This window comes from Monodelphis domestica, chromosome 7 (assembly GCF_027887165.1).
Source record: "Monodelphis domestica isolate mMonDom1 chromosome 7, mMonDom1.pri, whole genome shotgun sequence".
Taxonomy (NCBI): Eukaryota; Metazoa; Chordata; class Mammalia; order Didelphimorphia; family Didelphidae; genus Monodelphis; species Monodelphis domestica.
In genome coordinates, this window is record NC_077233.1 from 195,832,875 (window position 1) to 195,845,171 (window position 12,297).

Sequence of the window (12,297 nt, forward strand, 5' to 3'; positions counted from 1 at the left end):
CTGTCATGTTATCATCAAGGGATACTTTACAGCTTTCTTTTTTCAAGTCAACTCATTGCAGCCATTCATCTATGCCCTCTTACTCATTTATCATTCTTGTTTAGTCAATTTATAAGGCAGTCTGGTTGCTACATCATAGATACCCACCTAGAACTCTCTAGCAAAGAGATTAAGTCTCTTAGCCAGAAAGATTTCCCACTTTCTATTACAAAAGTAATCATTGTGTCCAGAGAAGTGCTTAGAGTAAAAAACCTTGGGGGTGGGGGGAGCAGCTGGGTAGCTCAGTGGATTGAGAGCCAGGAGATCCTGGGTTCAAATCTGGCCTCAGACACTTCCCAGCTGTGTTATCCTGGACAAGTCACTTAACCCCCATTGCCTAGCCCTTACCACTCTTCTGCTTCGGTGCCCATACACAGTATTGATTCCAAGATAGAAGGTAAAAAACTTTGGGATTGATTGGTATCAATTAAGGAAAACTCTTGATTTTTCCACATTATTATGGAAATATATCTTGTAGTTCACTGGAAATCACTAATTTTTTTTTAAGTTCACTTTCTCAAAATGTTTCATCTTCATTCTTTGCTAAGTTTCTTGGTACAGAAAAGTGGGTGGGGGCTGGAACAAAACTGTATGTGATTGATCAGTTTAGAAGATGGGGAGTCAGGCCTTGTCCTATGCTGCCCATATTAGCTAATTATGGAGTTTGTCTCCAAAACAACCACATCTAATCTTTACCCATTATCCCCCGATGCTCCTCAACTGCAGCCCCACTTGTTTCTAGGGAAACTTTCATTCTTTTTCCAAGCTTAGCATTTAACTCTCAGAAAGCTACAATGTAACAGAGACCTGAGCAGCTTCAACAGTAACTGTGCAATTACAGTTGGCAGAATTTCCCATCCCTTGACTGATCATATCCCCCAGTACAGTAATGGCAAACCTATGGCACTTGTGCCAAAGATGGCATGCAGAGCACTCTCTGTGGGCATGCTACCCCTTTCCCCCCAACCAGAAAGGCAAAGGATTTTGGGTGGAGCTGCTCCCCTTCCCCTTTCCACTGTACCTGATGACATTTTTTCATACCCCCCGCCCCTCTGCCCAGCATCTCAATGGAAGCATACAATGGGTAATGTCAATGACTCACAGGTGGCAGAGATAGAAGGGGGAAGAACACTCAGTCCACTACCATTCCCCTCTCTACACTCCTCATTTCACCTGCCCTTCCACCCAGTAGCCCAATGGGAGCACTTTCTCCATCCCCTGTGTGGAGTAAGGAGGGAAGGCAGGGTATTCCTGGCACATGATTGGGGGGGGGGGGTGTCATACACTCTGTAAAAGGTTCACCATCACTGCCCTAGTCATTTCATGACTGCATGAGACACATCTGTGAGAGTAGACTTTGCACTTTAGGGTGGTGGGCAGGGGGAAATATTTTCATTAAGAGCAAAAGAGGGTTTTTTTTGGTATCATTAATAAGTAAAATTTAAATGTAAAATTATTTATTCCATCTTTATTTTTTCCTTTTAAAAGTTATATATTTTGATCCCTGACAAAGAACATTCCACCTTTTGATGCAAGGTCTATATTGCCTGAAATAATTCACTTAGCTGTGTGCCATGGAAACCTCTTGACATTCTGTACTGTTTTCTTTGTGGCTAATTATAGCACTTGTATAATAAATCATCTCTACTTTTTTTGGTTGGAAAAATCTATTTTGTGTATGCTTTATAACATACCTGATATATTAGTAGAATAGTACAAGTATGTAACTTATACATATATTGAAGGTACACACTCAGAAATGCTTTATTGATGAGCATGTGATCAAAAATGTTTGGTGACCTCTGTTCTAAAGCACTAAGATCGTGAACTGATTATTTCATAGTTTTCAGATTGAGAGCTGAAAGAGAACTCAGACTTTTAAGTCAAAGTCCCTCATTTGACAGATAAGGAAAGGAAATCCAGAGAGGTGAAGGACTAGTAAATGTTAGTGCTGCAATTTGAACATGGGTCATCTGACTCCAAATCAGGTGCTCCTTAATTAACACTTTCCAGTCTATCTCAGTCAACCTCAAAGTTCAGTGGGGGAGACAAGATTCACATGATCATGCTTAAAAAACAAACAAACTATATACAGGATAAATTAAACAATCTCAGAGAAAAGGTATTTGAATTAAGGGAGATTAGGAAACCTTCTGTAGAAGGTAGGATTTTAGCTGGAACTTTAAGGAAGTAAGGGGCAGCTAGGTGACGTGGTGGATAGAGTATCAGGCCTGGAGTCAAGAAGACATCTTCATGAGTTCAAATCCTTCTACTTACTAGTTTTATGACCCTGGGTAAGTCACTTATCCCTGTTTATTTCAATTTCTTTAACTGTAAAATGAGCTGTAAAAGGAAAGGGCAAACCACTCCAGTATCTCTGCCAAGAAAATTCCAAATTGGATCACAAAGAATCAAACATGACTGAACAACAACAAATAAGAAGACAGGGAATACAGGAGGCAGAGAGGAAGAAGAAGAATATTCCAGGCATCAAGGACAATCAGTGAAAATACTCAGGGGAAATGGAGTTTCCTGTTTAAGAAACAAACAAACTAAAAAAGATTATTGTCACTGGATCAGAGAATATGTGGGAGTGAAAAAGATAACTAGGGGTAACTAGGTAGCTTAGTGGATTGAGATTGCCTAGAGGCAGGAGGTCCTAAATTCAAATGTGACCTTAGCCACTTCCTAGCTGTGTGACCATGGGGAAATCACCTAATCCCCTAATGTCTAGCTCTTACAGCTCTTCTGTCTTGAATCCAATATGCAGTTATCAATTTTAAGACAAAAATAAGGGCTTTTTTAAAAATAGGAGAAGATACTAGAAGACTGGAAATGAACGACAGGGGCACGCTACAAAGGACTTTGAAAAAGAAACAACAAAAGATTTTATATTTGATTCAGTAGGTGATAGGGAGCCATTCAAATTTATTGAATAGGAGGAATAACATGGTGAGACCTGTGTTTTAGGAAGATCCCTTTGACTGATAAGAAGATAAACTTAAGTACAGATAGACCAGGCAGGAAGACCTCTCTAAGAATATCCTCATTCTTTTCAAGATCTTTAACTGAGGTACTAATAAAGAGTATACTGATGTTAGGAATGTAGAAGATAAGTAGCTCAGGAAGAATAGGGAGCATCCAGGAGTTCTAGATTGTTAATGAACTAGGTAGCCATGGACAGCTAGGAGGCACAATCAATAGAACTCTGGGCTTGGAAACAAGAAGACTCATCTTCTTAAGGTCAAATCTGGTCTCAGACACTTACTAGCTGTGTGACCTTGAACAAGTCCCTCAACCCTGTGTGCCTTAGTTTCCTCATCTATAAAGTGATCTGGAAAAGGAAATTGCAAACATTCAATATCTTTGCCAAGAAAACCTCATATAAAGTCATGAAGAGTCAGGCACAATTGAAATTACTGAACAAAAATTAAACCTTAAATAATTGAGAATTAGGTTTAGAGCCAATGCATGACCTAAATAATGTATAGTAGAAAATTAACAAGGCATTATGATGAAGGCAAGGGAAAGGGAAAGAGGAATGAAAAGAATTTGGAACTTAAAAATTATTTTTAAAACATGTTAAAAAATTGTTTTCACATATAATTGAGAGGGGCAGCTAGGTGACCCAGCAGATAGAGGGCCAGGCCTGAAGATAGGAGGTCCTGGGTTCAGATACCTCCTAGCTAGGCAAGTCACTTAATACCAGTTGGCTAGTTCTTACCACTCTTCTGCCTTGAAATTAATAGTATCAATTCTAAGGAAAAAAAGTAAGGGTTAAAAAAAACATTTTAAACACTTGTAATTGAGAAAAAATAAAATTAAAATTCTTTAAAAAAATAAAAGACATATGATGACCATCTGCTCTCCTAATCAGGGATTCTGTTGCTTTCTGGACTCTTCATTTCCTGAGTAGCTTTGCACAAGAAATGATAATATAAGATACTTTAGTAGTTCATTTTAGAGAAGACCAACATGCTTATCAGGAAACTAATGCTCTCTCTTTTAGAGGGGGAAAATGTATTCTTTGGGCCAGATCTGCAAAGAAGAGAGGCAAAAATGCACCTCGTTTCTTCCCAGGGGTGGAAGGCAGTGAGTTATAGAACACTACGCTGTGAGGCATTGTTGCTCTGTTGCTTAGTTTTGCTGCTCTGCCCTTTTTAATTTCCTTTTTTACAGCCTTTGTTACAGGGGACGGCTTTCAAGGGTACAGGGCAAGTGGGAAAGGATGATGTATTTTTAAGTGAAGAAAATGCAAAAAAAATTTTTTTTTAATCATCTTTAGGGTGGTTGGCCATAAGGGAATGTATTTTGGACTAACCCACCTGGGAGGAATCATGAGTATGGAAATTTCCCACATGCACTTAGGATGCATTCATTGGAAATGGTTTATGTCTGAATTCTGTTACAAAGAGTTGACCCTTAAAGCTGACACTGAAATTCTTGTTACCTACCAAACATCTGTTTTGTCCAGCTCTGTCTACCTCATCCAGCACAGACCAGTTACATTTAATCCTCTCTCTTAATGACTGTTGAGAATATATAATGTAGTTTTAAGCTCTAATCCTTCTTTCGGGTTACATTCTGAGGAAGGCTTGGTCGGGAGAGAAGCAAGTTTTGAGAACAAACATTGAAAACAAATGACCTTTAGACCTCTCCAGCCATTTAGACAACTCCAATATGTGAGTTGATTCCAGCAGAATCCAGATTGAAAGTGAACTTTTTCCTGACCCCACTATTAAATGGCTTCAGTCTTTGCCTTTAAAAAGCGAGTGAAGGGGCAGCTAAATGGCTCAGTGCATTGAGAGGTAGGTCCAGAGACAGGAAGTCCTGGGTTCAAATGTGGCCTCTGCCACTTTCTCACTGTGTGACCCTGAGCAAGACATTTAACCCTCATTGCCTAGCTCTCACCACTCTTCTGCCCTGGAATGAATACAAAGTATTGATTCTAAGACAGAAGAGGAAGGAAGGAAGGAAGAAAGGAAGGAAGGAAGGAAGGAAGGAAGGAAGGAAGGAAGGAAGGAAGGAAGGAAGGAAGGAAGGAAGGAAGGAAGGAAGGAAGGAAGGAAGGGAGGGAGGGAGGGAGGGAGGGAGGGAGGGAGGGAAGAGAGGGGAGAGAGAAAGAGAGAGACAGAAACAGAGACACACAGAGAGACAGAGAGACAAGGAAAGCAAGAGAGAGAAGTGAGGGCAGCTAAGTGATGCAATGGATAGAGTACCTAGCTTGGTGTTGGAAAAATTCATCTTCCCAAGTTCAAATCTGACCTCAGACACTTACTCTCTGTGTTACTTTGGCTGGACAAGTCACTTGACCCTTTTTTGCCTCAGTTCCTTCTCTGTAAAATGAACTGGAGAAGGAAAATGACAGGTTACTATGTTATCTTTGCTAAGAAGATCCCAAATGGAGTCAAAGAGTCAGGCACAACTAAAAATGACTCAACAACAACTACAATTATCACCACTTACGATGGTATCCTCCAAATGCTTTAAACTCGCCATAAAAATATAATAAAAAGAACAAGTGAGATCCACCCACTCTGATTCCTTTATTAAGCACCCACTACATTTGTGCTCATTGCTGAGGCAACAAAGAAGAAAAAAACAATAGATCTGATCTTGGGCATTTTGAAAAATTTGCAGAATTTAAAGTCCAGGATCAAATGTAATTGGCTCTGCTATTAATAGCAATGCAATGATCCAGGACATTTCTGAGGGACTTATGAGAAAGAACGCTATCCACAACTAGAGAAAGAACTGTGAGAAATTTACTGTTACCTAAGACAGCATTCTTAGACACACAGCACTTCTCTACAATTCTGGAGCCTTCTGGGTTGCTGAGGAGAATCCCCAGGAGTCAAAGCTTTATAGACTCTTTTTTTTTTTGTTCCTAGGTGTTGGAAAGTTTCAAAATAATGGACTATAGTCTTTTGCTGGGAATCCATATATTGGACCATTCACTAAAAGAAAAGGAAGGAGAGAGTTCACAGAATGTACCTGATGCTAAGCGGCCTGGCATACAGAAAGTCCTCTACTCAACGGCAATGGAATCTATCCAGGGCCCAGGGAAATCTGGAGATTGTGTGATCACCGAGAGTACTAACACGTAAGTATTGGCATTTAAGCATTAATGCTGGAATAGTATAAGAGAGTTGTGGTTTGGGTTGAAAGAGATCTTAGTCTGCCCCCTACCTAGGGGGAAAATCCCCACAAGACATGGGAAGTCATCCAGCCTTTGTTTTGATGATTACCAGTGAAGGAATTTCCACTATCTCCTTCCCCTTTTGAATAGCCCCAATTGTACCAAAATTTTCCTTATGTCAAGCCTTAAGTTTCTTCTTCACAACTTCTACTCCTGTTTCCTAGCACTTCCCTCTGGGGCCAGGTGAAACAAATTTAACTTATTTCCTACAGAGAGGCCTTTCCCATACTTAAAGACCTGAGAAATATCACACTCACTTATTCCTCTTAGATAAGGTGGCTCAGTAGATGGTGTTCTAAACTGGGCATCAGGAGGACTTCAATTCATATGTGGCCTGTAACAATTAAAATTTAGGAGTATGGGGAGACTGAGGCAGGTAGAAATTAGTTTCTCTCTGCAAGGAGTATTATATTTTTTAGAGGTTTATTAAAGGTTAAAGATTAAAGAATATACAAGTAAGAAACATATGCCTAGACCAGAGGCCTAGACAAAATAACCTCACATCACGCAAGAGACACGTCTGCTCCAAAAGGGAAGTCCAAAAGAGCAGCCCAAAAACCTTTTCCACCAGCTAAAATCCTTCCCCTATCTCGGCCCACCTCAGAATTCCCGTGAGATTACAAAGCATTTTGGGGAAGTGGAGCAAAGGCTTGTGAGGATTGTAGTCCTGTATTCAAGTCTATTTTTTACAGGCCTCAAATTCTTACTAGCTGGATGACCATGGGCAAGTCACTTAGCCTCTGTCTGCCTCAGTTTTTTCATCTGTAAAATGGGTATGATAATAGCACTTCCCTCCCAGGGTTGCTGTAAGGTTAAAATGAGATAATATTTATTTAATTCCTTTTAAATCTTAAATCATTATATAAATGCCAGTTATTATTATTATAGCAGATTTGTTGTGATTATATAAATATTTTAAAGTTATTCACTTACCTAACTTCTAACCTGGAGATACCTGAGAAACAAAATTAATGGACTCAATTATTACCTAGTTAATAATAGATAAGTGAGTTGTGGCTTTCCTCATTATAGTTTTCAACCTTTCAAATCCATTTTATCTTTTTGTTTAGAAGAGTCCGCTTTCTAAGTCTTGAAGGGTTTTGTTGTTCTTCTTTAACACTAATTCTTCAGAGCTTCCATTCGAGAATATTGCTTGGGAATAGGAAATAGTAACTTTAATTTGTTATCTATCACCTCAGTGCATGACAGTCATGATTGTTATTTAAAACTTCTTTTCTACAGTAAGAGATTTTTGTTTGGTGGTATAAAGATGGCAGATGTAATCTCTAACCTCAGCCAGATGTAACAGTAACTTCTGTACATCTATAAACTGCATGTTTGCTAACAGAAACCAAGCCAAAGCAAAGAAATGAAATCATTTGCATATCCTCATGCACAGAAATGATCTGAGTGTGGGAGTTCACAATTTTAAAACTGGTTTCCTCTGGCTTTAATTGTAGTTTCTAGATTATCTGACTGTTGACCAGATCATTGGCATGTTCAGCTGTCATAGATAGATTCTTATCTTCCATATTCCAAATCATTTTTCCAGCCTTTGTAGTTTTAAATTTTATTTATTCGAACAAACATTTGCCAAGTGTCTACTACATTCAAAGCACTCTTAGAGTGCTGATATATAGATTTGAGAGTATTCTTTGTAGAAATGATCATTAAACTCAAGTGACATTACTAAGAAAGATGGTCTAAAGGAAGGACAGTAGGCTGAGAAGGAAACCAAGAGAAGGGGCAGGGAAAAGGAGTGGTGAGGGGATGATGGAGGCAGGATAGAGATGAAGAGTCTGTCTGTTTTGCTGAGAAGAAGCAGTCAGACAAGTAGGAGAATGAGAAAAGATCACTGCCACAGATTACAAGAGGACTTATTGTCTAGGAGAGATTGGATAGTCTGAACCTACAGACAACTTAAAGAACAGGAAGGATGATGAACTGAAACAAACTCTATAAATCTAATTCATCATTTCCAGGCAACCCTTTATGATTAACCACATCATTTATGCAGAAGTCAGCCTCTGTGCCCTGGGGTACTTGATTCAAGATTGTCCACAGAGTAGCCTTGAATCTCAGCCCTTCTTTTAAAAGGAGCAGGAGGGAAATGGTATCATCTTTGTTTCTCATTACTCTAAAAGATTGGTTATAAAAATCGATTTAACCAAAAGTCATTGTAAGCCTTGAATGTGTAAGACAATGTGCTCTACCCTGAATAAGTCTCAAAGGTGAATACGACAGAGTCCCTCCCCTTCTACTTGCTTATAATCTCAGGGAGAAAGAAGTGAAAATGCAGATACACAAATACATTTTTTAAAGTGAAAACACATAAAAGATACAGTTACAGTGTACTATAAGATTTCAAAAACATGAGGAATAATTTCTGGCTAAGAGAGAGAAGACTATTTGAAAGATAAATTGTTTCCAGTGAGCTTGGAAGGATAGACAGAATTTGACCTGGTAAAGATATGGTAAGAAAATGTTGTACATAGAGGGGATGATATAAACAAAGATGGAAGGATGAGCAGGATGAAGGGAGAGGGAAGAAGGGAAGAAGGGGCAGAGGGGAAGATAAGGAGGGGAAAGAAGAGGTGAAAAGGAGGGGAGGGACCACAACAGTGAGGACAACCAATGACAACTTGATCTATCCATTTGAGTGGATTTATCTGGAGGGGAGACTAGAAGCAGAGAAAACACCAGATTATTCAATCTGGTTACCAAATTTATTGTATTTTCAATAGTTATAGATCACCAATGACACATGTAAAACCCAGTAGAATTGCTTGTTGGCTATGGGAGGGGGTGGGAAGATGGGAGGGAAAGAACATGAATCATGGAAACATGGAAACATATTCCAAAGTAATTAATTAATTAAATGAACTTTAAAAAAGAAAAAAAATGGTTGTAGATCACCTGTTAATAATGGCATTTTACAAAACACTTTTTGATACATAATGAAATATTTTCTCAACAGAATGGGAGGCATTCCAGCTAAAAGCCACAAAGGAGAAAAGCTGCTTTTATTTATGGGCATTATTGATATTCTGCAATCTTATAGGTAATGAGAGCTATTTTTTTAAACTTTTGCAATATTTCTAAAATGATCAATATGTTATTCTGAATTATCATTTCCTATGGGTTTTTTTTTCTCCATTTGTGCATGTTTAGGTTAATGAAGAAGTTAGAACATTCCTGGAAAGCACTTGTTTATGATGGGGTAAGCTATTTCTTCCTGAGTTGTTAAAATTTTGATTACTCTGTGCTCCCAATTGACTTTATATGATGAGAATCTGACAGAAAAATGAGCCACTAGCCTCCACGGGGAGAAGATAAGAAGACAGGAAAGCTTCTGCCAACTCAGAATAAATAAATCACAGATTTAAGTCTGCCTAAGTACATCCAGAAGAGAATGAATCAAGATTGGTAAATAGACAATATTCAAATGTGGTAGGCTTGCAAACACTGATCTCTGAACCTACCTGATATTTGAATGATCCTTATATACTTCTTTCAGCCAAATAATGTCTTGGATAATCATGATCCAATTGATCATTGATAGAAAAATCAAAAAGGAAGAAAGAACAAAAATATTTATTTTATTGATAGACAAGAGTAGGTAAAATTGGACAGCCAAAATGAACTTTCAGTCCTCAAATCTATCCATATGTACATATGTTGATTAATACTTAGAGATTGTAGAATCATATATTTAGAGCTAGAAGAGATCTTAGAAGCCAGTGATTCCAACACCTCTCATTTTACAGATGAGGAAACAAAAGTGCATAAAAGTTAAGTGACTTTCCCAGGGTCACACAACTAAGAAGCCTGAAGTAGGTTTTAAACTCGGGTCTTCCTGACTCCAAGGCCAGCTATGCCACCCTATGCCATTTAGCTGTATTATGGCAAATATATGCCTCTTATGACAAGTTTATGGATTATCTGATAATAGAAAATGCTTTCTCCAGTTATGAGTGGCATAAAAGAAAAGGAAACTAATTATGGAGAAATTAATTTTTCCTCCTCCATTTTTCTTTATCTCATATCATACTAAATGGAATTAAATTCAGAATCACTACCACTCTGATGTGACTAAGTGTGAACTCTAATTTATAATCTTCTAAGTGATCAAAAAAACTCCACATCACTTACATCCTTAACTGATATCATAGGATGACAGGATATTGGCAAGAAGGAGTGAAGACCTGGGAGTAGAAAGATCAGAGTTCTAGTTCTTCCTCTGATACCTATTGGCTCTATGACTCTGGGCACCTCATTTCTGAATCTCATGATACTACCTGATAAGTCTAGTATCATAAATTACAGATGAGTTGTCAGTCTGCATTAGTAAAAGAAATTTCTTAAAGAGTAGTTCTCAACGTTGATGAAATCACAGGTCTGAACCATTTTTTTAAATGTAGCTAAAGGTAGCAGCTATTTTTAATAAGATGATTTTAGACTCTTATTTGAAGGAAAATCAATTATAATTGTCCTCTTATAGAAGGGATGAGTCTCTGCAACAACTTTAATAATAGTGAATTAATTATATTTTTCCTAGGAATGAAATGCCATATACCTCCCCTAGAATCATTCTCAACTATCAGTTATTTCATGCCATGCATTATAGTTCATTTCTCATATATAACATTTTACTTTCTCATATCTAACAAACCTCCTTTTATGGAAAAAAAGGATGGTTCTTTCTTTTATGCACAGAAGCTCCTATACTGAGAACGATCTTGAGTCTGAAAGGGAAATTGAGGAAATATAAATTGAGGATCTGGCTCTTTTTAATTATTATTCCCTTTTTTATTCTTTTATAATTATCATTAGTAAAGAATCTTCTAATGACTATAGATTCATAATATGTCAGAGCTGAAAAGAACCTTGGATGTTGTCTGGTCAGATCTCCTTATTTGAGAGATGAGAAAACCAAAGGCCAGAGAAATGAGTCTTTTCTCAAGGACCCAAAGCTAGCTTAATGGCAGAGCAAGGATTCAAACTCCCACAGCAGCCTCTTTTCACTCTACCACTCAGATTGTCTCAGTTTAACAAAAAGAACTTTTAGTCTGATTGTAGTGCTTCTACCACAGAAGAGCTATCCAAGCATAACTATAAGAGAAGGCACTTGAACAATATCACATCAGAATAGACATGAGGCAAAGTCAACTTTCATAACAATGAAATGTTTAATCATTGATTAGGTTGACTTATGAACCCATCTTCCCTTAATTTAGATGAGTTGTTCAGATAGATATAAACCCAAATAATGTCAAGTAACCATGGCATTGGGATTTTTATCACATGGGTAACATATATTCCTTCCAATTTGAAATCTAGTTGGCTTCTAATTAGTAATGCCTTTCATATTGCAAATGATGCTATGATACTAGTTTTTGTTTTTTAGTTTGAGACCCCCCAAAAGGATACTATCTACCCTATTTGTTGTTTCCATGTGAGTAATTAATAATTTCCATTAAGCAATAGGAGGCCTCATGTGCAGGGACATGTATTTTCTCTTTCTATCCTTTGGCAGAATGTATAGGATCTGTGTTTAAAGAAAATCCCAGTAAACTGTTATTGGCAGCGCTTGGTTTATTGCTTTCCTTAACTTCCCAGAAATGCCTTGTGGACAGAGACATGGGTCATGGAAAACATAGTTATCACAATTTTTCTCAAGAGTCTTCCCACATCTCAATAAACTCCTGGTTTTTGTATATTGTTGTTCGTAGATTGTCTTTAGAATGGAATTGAATTACCTGAGAAGTAATTCTGTGGTACCTATCTTGTCTTTCCAGGACACCGTTTCAGTTCATAGACCAAGTTTTTATGCAGATAGGTTTTTAAAGTTCATGAATTCCAGAGTTTTCAAAAAAATCCAAGGTAAGCATTTTGTGGGAACTATCTTTATTAGCATTGCCCTAAAAAGGCTGAAGGAGAAATCTTTAGGGCTTTATGTCCTTGTTATAAATGAATGAATGAATGAATGAATGAATGAATGAATGAATGAATGGGGGAAGCATTTATTAAGTGCTAAACACATACCAAGCACTTTCCTA

General features: G+C 37.7%; 1 protein-coding gene across 2 annotated transcripts in view; it reads left to right on the forward strand.

Annotated features, from left to right (window-relative positions):
* The window catches only part of PIP5K1B (phosphatidylinositol-4-phosphate 5-kinase type 1 beta), a 345,785-nt gene that overhangs the window by 234,570 nt on the left and 98,918 nt on the right, over positions 1–12,297 (forward strand). For both annotated transcript variants that reach the window (XM_007498579.3, XM_056806233.1), the window contains exons 8-11: positions 5,931–6,142; positions 9,216–9,299; positions 9,410–9,458; positions 12,037–12,121. In XM_007498579.3, the coding sequence (XP_007498641.1) occupies positions 5,931–6,142; positions 9,216–9,299; positions 9,410–9,458; positions 12,037–12,121 (430 nt within the window). The remainder of the gene's footprint in view (positions 1–5,930; positions 6,143–9,215; positions 9,300–9,409; positions 9,459–12,036; positions 12,122–12,297) is intronic.